The sequence below is a fragment of the Patagioenas fasciata genome, chromosome 5, assembly GCF_037038585.1.
Source record: "Patagioenas fasciata isolate bPatFas1 chromosome 5, bPatFas1.hap1, whole genome shotgun sequence".
Classification (NCBI taxonomy): domain Eukaryota; kingdom Metazoa; phylum Chordata; class Aves; order Columbiformes; family Columbidae; genus Patagioenas; species Patagioenas fasciata.
The window spans coordinates 5,994,924-6,013,316 of record NC_092524.1 but is presented as its reverse complement, the minus strand read 5'-3'; the positions used below and the strand labels follow the sequence as shown (position 1 = coordinate 6,013,316).

Below are 18,393 nucleotides of genomic sequence, written 5' to 3'. Positions count from 1 at the left end.
CAGAAGGAACCAATTCTAAACTTACCCTGATATACAATGAGAAACAGGTCTTAAACCAGCCAGCAAGCAAACTCATGAGCTTTATTACCGCAGCATTTTCTTGCCACTGAAACCTGAGAAAAGCTGGGGAAAACTGTAATAACAAGCTAGATCTTCTATGGGAATATGAGGAAGAGTAGTACGGTGCTACTAAACAAAGCCCAAGTTAATGCAGGCTGTTATGTAGTATAACTTTTATAAACATATTTCTTCAGATCTACCACAGAAAACAGAATTTGAAAAAGCATTGCTCAAAGAATAAAACGTATCTTTGGTGTATATTTTACCTGGACATCAGCAGTAGCAGAGGGGAGAACTGGCCTCCAAAACAAGAATTGTATAATATTTAGATGCTGAGAGTAAGCACTGCGTAAATGCGTGCGTATGAAGGCAAACGACAGCAAGTTAGGCTTCATAATGGGGGAAAAAGCAGCATTACGTCTGAAATACTGACATCTCGGTTATTGATACCTTTGCTAATAAAAGTAAACAGGGATCTAGACTCATTTGTCTAGGCATTAATTAAATCAACATTCAATTTACATTCATTTACATCCCCCCAAAGGCTACAATGCATCTTGCCAGCTTAATTTTTCCAAATAAAAATACTTACTACCTGATAAATCAAGTCTAGTTTCCCTGATGAGGTTTGCATCTTCACCACGTTCATCCTGGGAATGTGCCCAACCCTCTAAAATAGTAAACAGTGGAGCTTATTCTTGCCAAAGCTATAGACATGAGTTTTTATATCACTGGAGGGAAAAAATGTTCCATTCTGAACTATGAAGAGTTTGTTAAAAGATCCACTGAAATGAGTGGAAATATTACTCATCACTTAAGTTTTAAGCCAGATATAAAACGCTGAATCTTAAGACTTTTGCTTTGGGGAACGGGTGATAGGAGCTAAGGAATAATTGCAGAAACTGGAAAAGACAAACCACCCCCTACAGTTGTCCTTAAAGTGCTAAAGCAAGCTCAGATGCAGGAAATAACTAGGGCCACCTATTTTCCCATTTCTCATCTTTCATGGGAAAAAACAAACAAACATTATTTTCTTCATGAGTATGAAAAACACCCCACCAAAAAGGAGCGTAAACCAATCACAGATTTGCCTTTTGCTGAGCCCTGAGGAAACCGATACCTGGATCTGAGTTTCACACCATCAGCCAGTCTCTAGTTTCTTTTTTTCTCAAGTAATATCCAGTTTTAAGCAGGACAATCTTAACTCTGAACACAGATCAACAACGTTCTGCAACAGCAGATCTCACAGGAACACGCTCAAGAGCAACGGCAGAAACGTTGCAAGTTTTCACAGGTTTCACGCTCACAATCTGAAAGGCTGCCAAGGAAACCATGATGTGCATCATGACAAACCCGGTGGGTTTATAATTACTCACTCAAACGGGTGAGTGATTTGTACTGGGTAAATGTTAACACTGAGGGTTGTACAAAACGCTTCATGAACAAAAGACAGCAGGGGAGGCAGAGCAAACACAACCTGAACTTCGGCACTTGACACTGCTACGTTACACAGTTACTTTTTAACAGAAGGTCAAGGAAAAGGAATTCTTAACATTTCAGTTATAACTCTCTTGTAATTCTAAATAATATTTCCAAAAATTAAAAAAAAAATCAATAATTCAAACAGCGCACGCACACTTGCATTGTCACGTAGACCACTGCTGGTCCACGAAGCTCATTTTTAGGACCTACCAACCATTTATCTGTTAGGAAAAGGCTTTTAGGAAAGCAAACACAGCCCAACTGGTTGATCTGTTCTCAGGTCCAGAGATCAGAAGAGGGAAAGGGTCACCAAGAGCAGTTGTTACTGCCCCAGCTGGGTAGACCTGGTCCCCGTGTTGGGACTTGGAGCTGGGACTGCCAGGGTCAGACCGCTCGCATTTGAAACCTGCACGATAGATGTGGCTTTAATTCTTACCTGGTAAAAATAAATCTTTTCGCATTTTTGCTCTGGCTTCCTCAGAGAAGCATCGTTTTTTCAGCCACTCGGCTTCATATTCGCTTGTGTGTTCATCGGGCCACGTAATAGAGATCTTCCAACATAAAACAAAAGAGAATTTTAGAACGAAAAGATTATAAAAACTTCACCCAGAACAACCCCAAAAATATCCTCAGAAAGTAATATTTAGATCAGTGTCATGGTTGAGCCTTCCCTGTAGCATAATGGCAAATGAGTAATGAAAACCCAACCTGAACATCATCCAAATTCTGATACCTTTTATAAACAGTTATTTTCGCGTGAACCCATGACCTAATTTGCTGGTTTGTGTGAGCTGCTTTCGCTGGGGGAGCTGTGCTAAGCAGAAAGAGGAGAATCACAGAAGCTGGCACATATCACAGGGGAAAGCGCTGCACCACGGCTCAGAGAAGAGCAAAAATATCCTCCAAAACACTGACAGCTTGTTAAAAAAGAAAAAGGACGAGAAAGAAATTCTAGGAGAGAAATCCCTCTCCTAGTTTTGAAATGTCTTCCCCTTTTCAAATAAATTTTTAAAAGTTTGGGTTTTAATTCCTGAAAAATACACTGAAAAAGAAAAGCATATGGCTTTGCTTGTCATGAACTGAAAGAGCTCAGTGCAGCACAGACCTTCAACTGAGTTCTCAAGGCTGTTCAGAAGGTACCGATTCCCATTTCACATTATTCTGCCTGTTCACATTCACATGCTCTTGCACAGCTCAGCCTCCGCAAATTCGCCCGGCAGCTGCTAAAGGGTTGACTGCTGCATTTTTAACATGTTTAAAACTTCTTTAACCATGAAACGAAGGAAGTGATTTTGCGTATCAAAGGCGGCATGTATTTTTTTTTTAATAAAACCTATATAATCTGAATGATTTATTAGGTTTTTATATGTCAAAAAGAATTAAAATTCATAGCGGGAAAGGTCCTGTCCTCTCTTGTCCAATAGCCTCCTCTTTTTAATGAAAAAATGATAGAGTGGGTAGATACAGATATAGGTACAGACACCAGGTCAGCTCTGAATATAGGGTCCAAATTTCTTTTCAATTCTTTCTTGAGGATGCAGTCCTTTGAACCTTGGAAATTAGCTAATAAACTGATATTTTTGTTATGGATTAAGGTCCTCATCACTTTAGCATTTGTTTTTCTGATTTTCAAGACATTTACTTGTAGAAAAAAGACATACATGAAAGTGTAATTAAAACTGTGGGGAATGCCTGCGTTTTCTTTTGAGCATCTGCTGATGAAGAAACATAGAGCAGAATTTTTAAAAGCACGATTATATTCTTAAATCCGAAGCCTGGCTTTCTGTGCTCTCTGCATAACATCTGTAAAATGAAGTTTTACACAAAGGTGGGAAGATCCGAGTTCCCCAGTTTGTGATTATTCCTAAAAGGTTTGCAGATACACGGCAGAACTTGCGGATAAACAAATCGTGACTAAAGTATAACTTGGAACTGTAGGACGAACAAAAGCTTGCTCCACATACCTTTTTTCTGTCTGGCAGAGCGATGTCCTTCACCACAATGTTCACGTCCAGGTCCTCAAAGAGCAGCTTGCGTGCCCTGGCCGAGTGCAGGAAGCAGCGGGGACACTGGCAGTTGTCTCTCAGCCACACGCAGGGGTAGCAGCTCTCGCTCCCATCCTCCCACTCCACGTGGAGCAAACGACCCGCGTCCAATGCTTCCACCCTCTGGATCCCCGGCTTCATGCTGAGCGTTTGGGGGGCACAGACCCCCGGAGCAGCTCCCAGCCAGCGATGCTGAGGGGTCCCCCAGAGGAGGCTCCTGCCTGGCTGTGGTGGCAGCAGGCAGCACGTGCTGCCCATGGGGACTTTGGCCCTCGGCAGGACCGCAGCCACCGCCCTCCACATTTCGAGTTGTTTAACAAAATTGTCAGAGGGAGAACACCTTTGTGAAGTTCCTAAAACAGTATGAGGAGCAGTTTGTTACTGGAGCAGTCAGTATAGCAGAAAAAACATTTTAAGATGATTCTCCCCTTCCTCCATCCTGCCTGAACCTTTACAAACCTTTGTTATCTCTTGCTAACATTTTTTTGAAGCACAGAGGGTGTATTTGGAAGCATCTATTAAAAAAATTTCTTAGTTTAGCAGGGCTTCAGTTTGAATCACCATGTGAAGACTAACTTCCATAGCTTGTAGAGCCAAGGCACAGAATCACAGAATGGTTGGGGTTGGAAAGGACCTCTGGAGATCATCCAGTCCAACCCACCTGCTAAAGCAGGTTCACCAGAGCAGATCACACAGGAAGGTGTCCAGGTGGGTTTGAATGTCTCAGAGAAGGAGACTCCACAACCTCTCTGGGCAGCCTGGTCCAGGGCTCTGGCACCCTCAGAGTAGAGAAGTTTCTCCTCATGTTCAGATGGAACCTCCTGTGCTTCAGTCTGTGCCCGTTGCCCCTCATCCTATCAGTGGGAACCGCTGAAAGGGGTTTGGTCCCATCCTCTTGACACCCACAAATCAAAAGCAGGAGCTACTACCACCTCTGTTCAAAAGCTGAAGCTTGAAAGTACACCTACCTTAATTCCTGTTGTGGCTACTATGGAAAAGAGAACACAAAATCCATCTCTCGTACATGTGACTTTACCTACAGCAACTGAGTTTTCTGCCAGAGCTCTTTTCTCCTTTCACTGTCAAACTGTTTTCTAGAGATACGTTCTTTTATTCAAAGCTAGCTGCATGCTTTGCTACAGAAACACGATGCATCCAAATCTTATATTAGAAAAGAAGTTCTGGTCTAATACTTTTCTTATTTAGAAAAACACTTGTCCTCCCCTGAATCAATAAGTCATTACATACATGTTTTAATAGACTGTTTAACCATCTCAAATATTGCATATTTATTCAATATCTTTTTCTGTTGTTTTTGTTCTTAAGCTCAAAGGAGAAAATATTGATATCCTGCACCAGGACCAGTCTCTCCAGTTGTTTAAAAAAACTCAGATGCAACCAACCCTACCAGACACAATTTATAGATAAAAACAACAACAAACCACAAAAACAAAATCCCAAACTTTTGGAAGTTACCAAGGTGAGTTACATGTAATTTATGTTACAAGCTGCAAGCCAAATGGGAATTTTCACCTTTGCTTGGATGTGAGAAGCTTGTACAATAGAGTTCATCTCACCTAATTTCAGAGACATGTACCACCTGAACATCATACACACCGTCCCCAACGCTCCTGACAGGCACATCTGGATCACAATTCAGCTGACCTTGTCAGAAACGTACTGAGCTCTTATTTCTCTCCACTGACTACAAAACCCCTGCTCCAGTAGGCTGCAGTTTTTGATGTCATCAACCAAACCTATTGCTCATGACAAAGTATTCTCTTGAAATGCTTGCAGTGCTCACAGCCAGAGTCTGGAACAGCCACTGCATCCCGCAGAGAGGGGAGAATCTTCACAGGCTGCAGCAGGAGCCTTCCCTGTGTTTAGTATGGGAAACAATAGCGTTGGACACTTTGAAATAATAATAAAAATCATCATATGTGGTTTTTTTCAATATGCAGATCTATTTTGTCTGTTGTTAATCTGCCCCAAGACTCCAGACCTATTCAGATCTATATGTATATTTATTGAAGTGAATAAACTTAATTAGGAGAGAACTGGGCTCTCCAGCTCTAGTATTCTTCAGTTTTCTGGTTATGCAAGAGGAAGACATGAAAATTATTACAGCAAGAAGATTTCCCTTGTGGTGAAGTTAAGCATTTACTCTTTAAATGCACCGCATTAAACTCTGTTTCTGTCTTTGCTGTGAAGCAGTTTTTCGGGTTAGCCACCCGCTGGGAGAAATCTTATAACAATAAAAAGGCTGTTTATTGTTTTCCTTGAGTGAGTCATATCATGGTGTCATTATTAAAATGAAAATCCAGATGATAATGATTAAAAATGTCTGGTACAGCACACCCTCTAGATGTTTTCCTTCTTTCCCCTGCCTGTTTCCAGCAAGCTGTAAGGAAGGATTTGTCTGGAAACTGTGTTTTATTCCTCATTTCTAATTGCTTTTTCTCTACATTGAGCACATCTAGAACTTTAATAGCAAATAGCACTGAAGAACTCGGAACTGTTCATACTGATATCCTCAGAAAATCCTGCAGTAGCACAATTAAAAGTACCACACAGAAACCAACTACTGCCTTGATGGCAAAGACAACGTTCTTCCCCCCTTACTATTTAAATGTATCCATAAATGGTGTAACTGGACAAAATAACCATTTCTGTTCCTGATCAGCAATTTGCACATCCATAACTACTGAGTTATATTGATGTTTTTCCAAAACCTTTTTGTCAAGATATGATAATAAATGGTAGGAAAGATACAACTTTGTGTCTCAAAAAACCTGGAGTCCAAGACATCTGAGCTGCTGGTAAGAAAAAACAAATCCAAATGCTTGGAGTTGATGGTGCCAGACCACGGCAGAAAACTCATCTCTCATTCTAGGAGGCCACTGAAGACACTCAATGGAATCAATCACACAACATGTGGACTCGCTTGTCATGTTCAGTGTAGTTTCTCAATTCCTGACAGCTGTTTAAAGGTTTGCCTCATTATTTCGTTTCTTTTTTCATTTTTTTCAATAAAAATAGGTGCTAATCTCAAACTAATTCTGGCTAAATTACCAGCAAGAGTTCCAGAAGTTTTTATCCCCTTGCCCTCTCAAAATTTTTAGGCAGACACTTATCCCTACGCTACTATTCTACGCTTAGAATTGTATTCTGTACTAAACTAGACGCAGAACCCATTGGTTCACCTGAAGTCAATATACTCACAACCACAGTCAAATCAAAGATCAAAGCATAATAATAAAGCAAAACAAATTCTCTGCATCACAGCTCTCCCCACTTCTCTCTGAATTACTGTTTTCTGCATGAACCTGGAAGATACCATACGTAACTCTCAGTTATCAGACCTCAGATTTGTGTAGCTTAAAAGAAATACTCCCAATAGCTCCTATGAGTCTCACTGTCCCCATGTGAACATCATCTCAGGCTTATGGATTTTCTGTCCACGTTGTCACTATCCATTCGTAATCCTCAGCAGCATGAGGAGGGTCAGCCTGGGTGCTGACAGGCAGGATTTAAGGCAATCACCATCACCTGGAGGCAACACTTTCAGTCTTCCCCAGCTCCCCATTTAAAAGCTAATGCTCACTATTCTCTTCCTCAAAAATCTGTCTCCTTCACTCTCCTCAAACCTCACCCCGTCATCCAGACTCCCCTGTTTGCTGACACCAGCAGTGTGTTTATTAGCTTTACCTGCACAGCTACTTAAAATTTAATTCTGGTTAATGGTACCTCAAGGCAGTTGAGCCACTCCGGATAACATGCACTGCCCTCACACAAGGTTAAGCAGCTGCAGAAAAACAAAGGGTACAATTATTGTGTCACAGCCAAGTTTTAGACACATCTTAAAATCAGTTTGCTGCGTCAGAAGCTGGTTGGTGTAACCAGCCCCATGTAAGACATAAGAGAGTTTAATGCCACTGCCAGCTACCCTGGCACCATGGATACGTAAACACTGAGACAACTGCAGGAAAAGCCCAGGCTGGCCTCACACTGAATTGAGGTTTTACATCTTGCAAGTATCAATGCAAAAATCAATGCAAACTTCGGAAAAATAATAACCCTAGACTAAAGACAGCGCATGTAGCACCTTTGATTGCATGGCTGAATTATACCATCTTGTGTACAAGTGCACCAAAAAAAATCTCTGCAGGAAAACATTTGCCTGATGCTGCCATGTCAGATTAGAACAGAAACAAGCAAATATGTACCATTAAGGATAAAAAAAATCCCTGTGCATTTATATTACTTCAAGACTTGCATAGTGCTGTGCACGAAGGCCTAGGAAAGTGACACTGGCTAAAGGATTCCTGTTTGGGAGTCGGGCCAAATCCAGCTTTCAGCCTTCTCAATTAGCATAATTAGAGTAAACGGCAAAGCGGCTCGTTTCCACAGGCAGCTTTTGCAGAGGAGACGGGATGCAAACGCCACACAACACAGTTCCCCCGGGGAAGCGTGAGAAGGACGCTCCCGGGTGGGGCCGGGGTGGGTGTCAGACCGGGGTGGGTGTCAGACCGGGGTGGGTGTCGGGGTCGGTGGCGCTGCCGGCGGCAGCAGCTCCGCCCGCCTCGAGTCCGCGTCCGCGCTCCCGGCCCCGTTCCCGTTCCCTTACCTGTCCCTGCCTGCCTGCCCTGTAGCGGGGCTGGGCTCGGCTCAGCGGGGCTGGGCTCGGCTCAGCGGGGCTGGGCTCGGCTCAGCGGGGCTGGGCTCGGCTCAGCGGGGCTGGGCTCGGCTCAGCGGGGCTGGGCTCGGCTCAGCGGGGCTGGGCTCGGCTCAGCGGGGCTGGGCTCGGCTCAGCGGGGCTGGGCTCGGCTCAGCGGGGCTGGGCTCGGCTCAGCGGGGCTGGGCTCGGCTCAGCGGGGCTGGGCTCGGCTCAGCGGGGCTGGGCTCGGCTCAGCGGGGCTGGGCTCGGCTCAGCGGGGCTGGGCTCGGGGAGGACATCACCCCCGTCGCCACAGCGCCCTCCAGGCAAGCACACAGAATCACAGAATCCCAGAATGACACGGGTTGCAAGGGACCTGTAAAGCTCCTCCAGTCCAATCCCGCCGCCGGACCAGGAACACCCAGCTGAGGTTCCACAGGAAGGTGTCCAGGCGGGTTTGAATGTCTGCAGAGGAGACTCCACAACCCCCCTGGGCAGCCTGGTCCAGGCTCTGGTACCCTCACCATGAAGAAGTTTCCTTCTCAAATTTAAATGGAACCTCCTGTGTTCCAGTTTGTACCCATTGCTCCTTGTCCTACCAGAGAGGATGAGAGAAAGAGAGGACGAGAGAATGAAAACCACACACCCACCAAAAAAAGCCAAAACCCTGGGGTCTTTATATGCCAGACATAGCCTACAATAAACACCACTGAATGTGAAAGACAGCATTTACAGGCAAGATTTAGCGGCACCGTGGCCAAACAGAACCTATGTTGCAGCATAAAATATCTGGTGCTGTTTCAGATGGATGGGCCCTTATCTGTGCATGATTTGTATCAGAACCAGCAGGACCACGGCAGTGATCATCCCCCTGTATTTGGCACTGGCGAGACTGCACCTCAAATACTGTGTTCAGTTTTGGGCCTCTCGCTACAAGAAAGACCTTGAGGTGTGTTTCTTACGGTTGAAGAAAGGGAGGTTCTAACAGACAGAAACATGACTTGTGGAGCTGAAGACAATGGTGGGACATGGCACATACCAATTTTTGGCTGGAGTGGCCCACATTGGTCTCCAAGTTTTCAGCTTGATGGACTGGAATCCCCACCTTCTTCAGTATGCATAAGCTGATGGAGCGACTGACATGAAAAAGAAGAGCTGAACTGAAAAAGAAAAGGAAAATCATTATTTTCCTCCAGATGGGAAGCTTTTTCCCAGCTATGCAAGAAGCGCTTGCTCCGCTGGGTGCTTGGTGACCATACTGTGGTCTGCAGAGCACCCAGAGAAGTCCTGGGGCCTCAATATAACCAATAAAGGGAAAATCTTCCACATAAATGTCACCTAAGCAGCACTTTTCACAGACAGTAAAGCATTAGCAGAGATGAAAAGTTGGCTAGTTGGATGGAAACAAGTACATGCAGAAGTGAAAATATTCAATGACTGTTTAGAGACTAAGCATTCTGGCAGTTAAAAAGGGCCAAGACTGAGACTTATAGGAAATTAAATATTTTTGTTGGTAGTTATCATTCAACATCTTCAATAAAAAACAATATTCACATGCCACAGCAGTGCTGTAATGCATGGAGCTGGATGCATTACTTTGTTTTAAGGGAAGAGTGGTAGATATTAGTTGCTTTCAAATTAGGTCCCAAATCCATTTTCCACCTTCCTTTCACATTCTTTTTTCTCCCGTTTTCTCTACGGAACACACGTATTCTTGGTCATGATGGCTGTCTTCCTAGCTTTTAAAAATTTTCTTAATAAGTAACTAATGTATACCTCCCTCTACCACCCCCCTCTCCCCATTGAACTATGTTATTTGAAACCAGGAGCTTGAACATTCTAAATTATTTTCAAGGTTTGATAGACTGGATGTCCGGCAGATAATTGGGTTAATTTCATATATATTGTTTACAAATCGCTTTATTTATTTATTCCAGAGTTTTAATTGTTCTTCCTTACAGAAAAACAAACAAACAAAACCAAAAAACCAAACAGATGATAACTCTGTACCTGTAGCTATTTCATAAAGTTTACATACCTTATTCTTTGTGTCCATCGCTAATCTGCGAGCAGTAGCTCGTAGGAAAGGGCAGCGTGAACTTTCTGCCTGTGTTGAACGTAAATTGTTGCTTGAGAAGCCACAGTTTTTAATTTCCTGACTCTTATGCTGTTGGCTTTGCAGCCTATGACATTAACACAAGGTTTCTTGAGTATTTTTGCCACTTTGTTTTCTTTTCGAACCAGTGCACACCCTATGAAATACATACTGGCTGAAAGAAAACATTTTATGTTGTATACGTTTAGAGTTCATTTCTTGTTTTTACTAATTAAAGGGAGAAACAAGCGAATCAACTTGTTTCAAGCGTGGAGAAACAAAGTCGTGTGTAAATAATATATTTAAATATTTTTAATGAATGAAACCATTATTAACTTAAATTAAGTATAGAAGCATACATAGAAATCCCTGCCAGGCTGAAAAAAAAAGACGAGAAGAAATTTTGCTTAGACCTTAGGAAGAAAAGCTGTACATAGATCAAGAATGGAGGGCTTTTCTTCAAGCCAAAGGGGAACATTTTGAAGTATCACAAGCATAATAAGGAGGGTCTGAGAATCAAAATGATCCGAAGTCTCATTCCCTAACAAGAGCGCTCCAAGGTGTTTGCAAGAGCGGGTCTCTATTTTCATAAGGAGTGTTACATAATATGCAAGTGGAAAAGTCTCCTATCCAAGTGGAAATAAAAACAAACTGCCTTCAAGATGATGTAACTCAGCAAAACATGAATCATTACTGTTGTGCTTGTATTTGCTGAGTATGTGTAAAAGACAGAATTTTAAAAGACATATGTCTGAAGTGCCTCAGAACGAACATCCGGACCTTATTGATTTTACAGTACCTTTATGTGCCTTTTTTACTGTCATTTTGCTGAATCCTGTAGGACAAGATCAGTTAATTGATTCACTTCGGGCTTCACTGTCGCTCATACAGGGACATACGATTCCGTGGGGTTTGTGCCATAGGTTTCCATGTGACTACGAGGCTAAGCAGCAAGCTACTACCAGATAAATTTAAGGTTGGCAAAAACGAGCAGGTAACAGGCATTACAAAATTTAAAGTCACAGACTAATATACAAAGAGCATAAGCAGAACATCCTTAGGAAGCAAACTTAAAAATGTAGAAGAATTTACATTAAATTCAGTAAGACTATGTGAGTAAATGAATACCACGCAGCCCGCATATGGTTGTGGAACCAGACACAACGGAGACATGATTAGGATAGAATGCATAAATCAACAGATATGTAGCACAGGGGAATGCCTGGCTTTTCAAAAACCCTGATCGCCACAGAAATATAAATGTTTGAAACAAAAACTAGGCCTGGTTGCAAATTAGCTTCTGGGGTCAATGAGAACAGGGTGAACTTCAGTTCATTCTTGATGTACATGGTCAGATTTATTCCTCTCCACTCAAATAAAGAAAAAAAGCTGAGCATGGTTTACCTGTTGTTCATTCACTTCATTTTTTCTAGGGTTACTCTTCTGAAATTAGAGTATATGCAAGATATTATTTAAAATTACGTACCTACTAGCATCCTGACTTCTGTGCTGACCGAGTTATGAACTAGCTTGTGTTTTACTGGGCCTCTCTTAGAATCCAGATTTAATTACATTACTTCATAAGAAAGCATCAAAACATAAACGATATTTAACATATGCACTCATATTACTCTGCATTTTAACACAAATCTCAGTTAAATCACATTAAATTAGAAACAAATTCATATTCATAAAAAAGGACAAAGACTGCTCTTAAGAAAAGTTGACTGGTCTTGATTAACCAAAAAGCTGACGACACAGAAAGTGTATGGGAAAGAATTCTTTAGCACGACCCAGGTAAGGACATAGCAAGCTCTTAGACAAATTGAAGTAAAAAAGCTGAAAACCCCAGACAAAAGACCCACTGAATTAATTGTCTTGGGCCTAACACTAAACTGAAAATCTTGGTCATGTTATTTTTGAGAAAAGATGATAAGCAGACAGAAAAAAACATCTTGCAATTTGGACAGTCTGTCTATAGTAAAGTCTCTGCTATTCACACTAAAACTAATTTATGTTGGTAATTCCAGTCATACTGAAATGTTTGCAGTGTGGAAAAAAAATATGGAAAATACGATGCAAGTATATAGAGCTTTTTCGGTCATCCTGCACTTGCCAATATCCAGTGCTGGACAATGAATCTCTCCCTAAGCCAACCTTCTCCAAGGATTTCCCCCCCCAGCCCCAAGGAAAATTCAGACACGAACAATTACTATTACACAGTTAGTTTCTACACACTTGAAAGAGGCACACACACAGCCTAGGGAAGGTTGTCATCTGAGAAAATATGACACACTTGGTATAGTCTTTTCTTATGAAAGAATGTTAATGGCATGTTGGAGACCATCAGCAATACCTCCCCAAGGTGAGGCCGTTTTCAAGGGCAAATGGCTCTACAAACCATGAATGACTATGTCCAAGCCACATCATTAAAAATGTAGTGATTATGGAGACCATATGTTTTTCTTGTTACAGAATTAGTCATTAAGTTCCGCCTTTTCCAGTTGTAAACTGATCTTGTAGGCAGGATGACAACTTTATGAAGAAAATAAAATAAGCACAGAGTTATAGTCTTTTTATACGGGTATATTCTAATAAAAGCTTTTTGAAAAAGCATGTAGTGGAGTCAGTATTTTTGCCAGTTTTGCATAGTCCAGGAGTGAAATACAGATCCACAAATCATTCAGTTTTTGCTAATGGCTCACCAAAAAAAAAAAAAAAAAAACCAAAATAATATAAAATAAATTCCCCAATGGGCTGTAAGTAAAAATAGGTTTTAAAATAAGACAGAAAAATGCCAGATTTCGAACATACAGGATTACTTCAGGAACAGTGGCTGTCAACTACATTTCAGTCAATGACTCTGCGGTGTTAGTAGGAAACTTTATCAACCACAAAAGTGATGATAGTCCATGAGTGTGAGCAATAAGCTGGTAAAGTAACATGAAGATCATCTAAATAAACAGCTACATGAACAACATCAGATGCACCCAACACAATTTTTCCACTAGAGAAAAGTTTTCAAGGCAAGATTATAACCAGAGCTGATGCTTTTTCTGTAGCTCACCAGGTTGTTTCTATTGACTGAGTATAATTTTTGCTTCCCAGGTACACACACATCTTGGCAACCTGCATTTGAGCACATGACAGCCTTCAGGAACAACAACTTCAGACCCAGCTTGGCACACCCAGGCTCTTTGAGAGGCTTTACCATGTTTTCGAAAGCTTCCCTCAACTTCTCTGTTTCTCAACCTGTAGAACTTTGGAAGGTGAAATTCAGAAAGCCACAATTTGCACCACCAGCTACCCTGAATTTCAGGCCATTGACGTGGCACAAGGCAAGCACAGCCTGTCCTTTTCCAAGATTTTATTAGCGCTGATGCGAGACAAGACAGTTTGCACCATATTAATACTCTGAGCATCTTCCTCTCCACATGTATATCGATAGACATGGGAATGTCCACAGCACAGCGCTGCCTCAAACACTAACCAACCTGGAGAGGAGTGGAGGCCTCTCCCCTAGTGCTTTGCTTTGATTTGATGAGTTAAATCACAGGTTGAGTATCAAAGATAAATCAAGTATTGAGTAAGCTCTCTATGACTGTTCCAGCTGCATTACTTGATTTTTTTTTTTTCCAGAAAACGTTGTTACCTGTTCTTCAGTGCCATCAACTCTTCAGTAAATTCAGAATATGCATTATTTGAAAAATCTCCGGAACACCACAAAAAAGACTGAGTCAGCTTAATCTTAGCTCCATCCTCTGCATTAAAGAGAAAAAAATATATCATCCTATATTAATGCAATATTTAAACACAACAGGAGGAGCTACTGTGTCAATATAGCTGCTAGAATTATCGTCTTTAACCTTTCCACTTAAACATCCTTGCTCAGTTTTCAATGGTAAAAAGACCTTCGCTATTTGAAATAGGTTGTATAAAACCACAGGACCTTCATCTCTTCTAATGTAATAAGTTTTATCAGATAGAAAAGCAAAACCAGCAAAAATTATAAGACTGCAAAGAGGACTGCAGTATAGTTTCCATAGTTTATAAAAAAACCCCTATTTTGAATTCAAATTTTAAACTGCTGGATATCACTGAACATTCAGTTCTTGCAGGCACTGCAGATTTATAAAAGCCATTTAATGTATCAGCTCTGACTCAAAATTGACACATTTAATGGGTGCACTTAATACATACCTTTGCTTAGACCAGCCAAAATGATGTAAACCAAGTAGACTGAAGTGCCCTAAGAGTTTTGTGCTGGCTTCGTAAAATCCACATAAGACTGACCCTTTTTGCTAAACATGAACTTATGCACAGGCCAGACTCAGATGTATGCATTTTCTTTTTAAAATACAACATTTAAAGCGTTTTATATACAATGTTACAGAGAATTCTGATTCTGTTTCAGTTTCAAGTACAAAAATGTTTATATTTGCTTGAAATGTAAACCGAGATATCCATCATGATATTTATATTTATCATACGAAACACTAGTGTGGATTTTGAAGAATGATGGTTTTGTTTTCTTAGATGACAACTTACAGATGTGTATTCAGCAGAATGAGTTATACTGTGAATCTCCATAGGTCACGTAATATTCTGCTTTGAAAGAAAGTGCTCTGCAAACATCTGCCCTCTTTGTATGCACGTACTTTGGGATAGTTTGAATTTGACTAAAAGTTTGATACGGCAAATAGAATAGCCAAGCTGCTCCAAGCATTTCCCAGAAGCTGCGTTTTACACTACTACTATTTTTCTATGAGGATTTTCATACTGTTCTTATATGGCTAAAACATCAGTATGGTCTGCTGCTTTAGTTTCTCTACTGATGTTTACAGCTCATTATGCTCAATGACCCAGAAAGTGAGTAAGCAGAAACTAAAACACCTTTTAAGAAGCATCTGTGTACAAATGGAACCACATGACATCTTTGGCACTTGCTTCTAAAGGGGTAAGATTCAGAAAGGATGTGAATGAAACCCTCTGGCATTTTTAGAGCTTGGTCCATTCCAGAAATGCTCTTTAGTTTGCTATGATAGTGGGCAGACATGGCCCAGAGGGCCCTTTTTACTCCCATGTTGCTACACCTAACCCTAGTGGCAAGGAAAGTAATTAATCTTTAAGAACTAGAACCTGTCATACCTTCTCACTTGACACCATACTTGGAAACAACACTGAATAGTTCCACTGAACTCAATATTTTATTTTTTTTTTTCAGGCAGATTTTCAAAGACATTGGTGATCTAAGGGTGTAAATCAGCAGCTCAAATATTCTGCTAGGAGCTGCATCTCACTGTCGTTAGCAAAAATGAGCTGCTCAGATGGTCCAGGGTCTCTGCAAGCAGGTTCCTCCACCCAACATCACCCAGTGCCTTCAGCCGCTTTGGTCCCAGGTGACTTATGTTGACCCACTGCACTTCTGAGTAACTTACCAACCAGACGGTTTGCAGACCAAAGGATAACCAAACACAGGTAGTGTTAACAAGATCTGACCTCAAATATCCACCAAACAGCTTCTCTTCCAGTGCCACGAGGTTGCTAGTTTCTTAAAAAGGCTTACAAACTCCAAAAAATCCACCCTACATGCCCTTCTGTATTGTTGCTTTTAATGAAATTTGCTTACCTCTTGAGCCTGTAAATTTTTATTTGTTTTTACTAAAAGGCGAGTTATTTCATTTGGCAGGATCTACATCCTCACAATTTTTTGCTGAAAAGACATAATACAACAGTATGTTTTAAATCAAGAGTGTCTCAAACAGAACAATAACAGAAAAAAAGGGCTTTAATGTTGTTTTCAAATATTTATTAAAACAACATATGAACTTTTTTCATCCCAACAGTGAAATCGCCTGCAGCATCTGTAACCTAGTAGCCATATTACCCCAAACTGACAAATTGCATTGAGTCTCAAAACCCAAACAAACCTCCATCTTTTTCCCACTAGGCACTTTTGCTATTGTCTAGAAGCACAAATAGTTTTATTAATAGCTTAGCTAGCAAAAGTACAAAGGCACCAACGAGAAACGTCACTGTGCTGGCACAGACAAAACCTTTTTGTCTGCTTTAGAAACATGCTCTTAAGAAACCCTGCTCTCCAAATTGGGATCTGAAACTACAATCACCACTAGGGCTCCCTTCTTCTTACTATAAAAATCAGCATCAGCATTCTCAGATTCTGACATAAGCCTTTTTGGCTGGCTCTTGGGGTTATGGTAGCTTAGGGTCACAGATAAGCAAGCCTGGAAGAGTACAAATCCTGCCAGAATAGTTTCCGTCTTTCAAAACACAACTGGAAATCACAGCTTCAAGTTACGTAGTAGAACCATGGTTTACGTGCATAGAATACATACCATTACAAAAGCTTAAGAAAATTAATAGAGGGCTCGAGGTTTCACCCTGAAGGAGAGTTACAGCAAAAGCAATTTAAGAATGTGCCACACGTGAGTTCGGACATGGCTGGTGAGCACCGCGCTTTATCCATGCTTGCAGCCAGTGAGCCGCAGTAGAAAAGACGATATATAAACCAATGACAGGCAATCAGAGACGAGAGAACTTACTTCACTTTGTAACCAAAGCTAAACAATGTAATTTTTTTTTAAATATGGGATATTAATCGTACCTCTAACCCCCGGGTTTATAGAAATGCACTGTTTGTTTAGGAGGTCAAATACAATAAATAAGTTTTTTCCAGGATGAAGGATGCACTTGCACAAGGAGGTGTTGCTTCCAGCCAGACCCCTGGCTCGAGGGCACCTCCCGGGGGGCGGCCGGCGCCGTCTGAAGCCCCTCGCCCCCCGTCGGGGCGGCGGTCCCGGCTCAGGCGCGGAGATAATCGTTCTTGAGGCGGCTGAGGCGGGCGCCGTGGCTGCGGACGGTGAGGGCCAGCAGGTCGTGCTTGTCCCGCAGCCCACTGGAGATGTGCCGGGTCTCTCGGAGCAGGGCCCGGGCGTGCAGCAGTAGCCCCAGGAAGCTGTCTCCCAGCCGGGCCTCCTCCCGGCCCCCTTGCTCCTGCCCCTGACGGAACTTGCCCTCTAGCTCGCTCAGCGAGCGGTCCGAGCTGGAGTAAGCGTCGCTGATCTGGGCGGACTCTCGGCGCAGGTACGAGCTGTAGCTCTCCTCCCCGTCCAGGTCGTAGGAGATGCTCTTGCCGATGCCCTCCAGGACCCGGCCCGCGTCCTCCACCTGCCGGCCCAGCACCGTGAGCTCCTCCCGCAGGCTCAGCCCGCCGCCTCCCGCTGCCGCCGTCCCACACCGCCGCTGCTCGCTCACCCTGAACAGCAGCTGGCAGCGCTCGGGGTCGTCGTTCTCCTCGTAGTCCCCGTCGGGGACGAAGTAGTGGTGCAGGGTCCCGTTGGACATCTCGGGGTACAGCGGACCCTCGAAGTACCCGCGGCAGAGGCTGCAGAGGCAGCCCAGCCACAGCAGGAGCAGCGCTGCCGGCATGCTGCGGGCAGCCTTAGGGGCGGCCGGCGCCGCGCTGCCCCCCGCCGCCCCGTCTACCCCCCATGGGGCTCCCCCCGCTCCCCGCCGCTGCCGCCCCGCGGGCAGGGCCGGCTCCGCTGCGGGTTGGGTCGGCTCGGGTAGCGCGGGCGGCGGCGCGGAGGGCTGGCGGCGCTCTGGGGCCGGCTGTGGGAGCACCGCCTTTAAAAGCCGCGCAGCCCCCGCGGAGGAGGAAGCGGCCCCCGGGCAGGGCAGGGCAGGGCTGGGCCGCCCCCCGCCCCGGGCATCGGCCACCGCCCCCGGGCATCGCCCCCCGGGGGGTTTGTGCACAGCGGGGAGGGAGAAACACACCTTTCTGTCCCTAACAAACAAAAAATCCCCAACCCGGGGACTGGTCAGTTTTTCTCTCTTTTTTTTTTTTTTTTTTTTCCTATTAGAAACCACTTTGCTAATAGTCTTAATTTTCACAACAACTCCACGTGCCCCTCAGCAAACACAGGGTGCGGGACAGCAGGACATAGCAACGCTGCAAACACATAGTCACTGCCTAAAAAATTGAAAAGAATAAAGATGTGGGTTCAAGTATAAGGGTGTAATGCAATAAACCT

At 43.1% G+C, this 18,393-nt stretch overlaps 2 protein-coding genes across 2 annotated transcripts in view; both read right to left on the bottom strand.

Moving 5' to 3' along the window:
* The window catches only part of BBOX1 (gamma-butyrobetaine hydroxylase 1), a 29,962-nt gene extending 21,647 nt beyond the window's left edge, over positions 1-8,315 (bottom strand). Inside the window, exons 1-3 of the mRNA XM_065839712.2 lie at positions 8,215-8,315; positions 3,507-3,940; positions 1,979-2,093 (exon numbers count right to left, since the gene is read on the bottom strand). Coding sequence (XP_065695784.1) covers positions 1,979-2,093; positions 3,507-3,890 — 499 coding nt within the window. The 5' untranslated portion in view covers positions 3,891-3,940; positions 8,215-8,315. The remainder of the gene's footprint in view (positions 1-1,978; positions 2,094-3,506; positions 3,941-8,214) is intronic.
* Positions 8,316-15,971: 7,656 nt separating this feature from the next.
* On the bottom strand, positions 15,972-17,956 carry FIBIN (fin bud initiation factor homolog). Its single transcript, XM_065839843.2, has one exon. It carries the CDS (start codon positions 17,786-17,788, stop codon positions 17,162-17,164), a length of 627 nt encoding a protein of 208 aa, XP_065695915.1. The 5' UTR covers positions 17,789-17,956; the 3' UTR covers positions 15,972-17,161.
* Between the last annotated feature and the right edge of the window lie 437 nt (positions 17,957-18,393).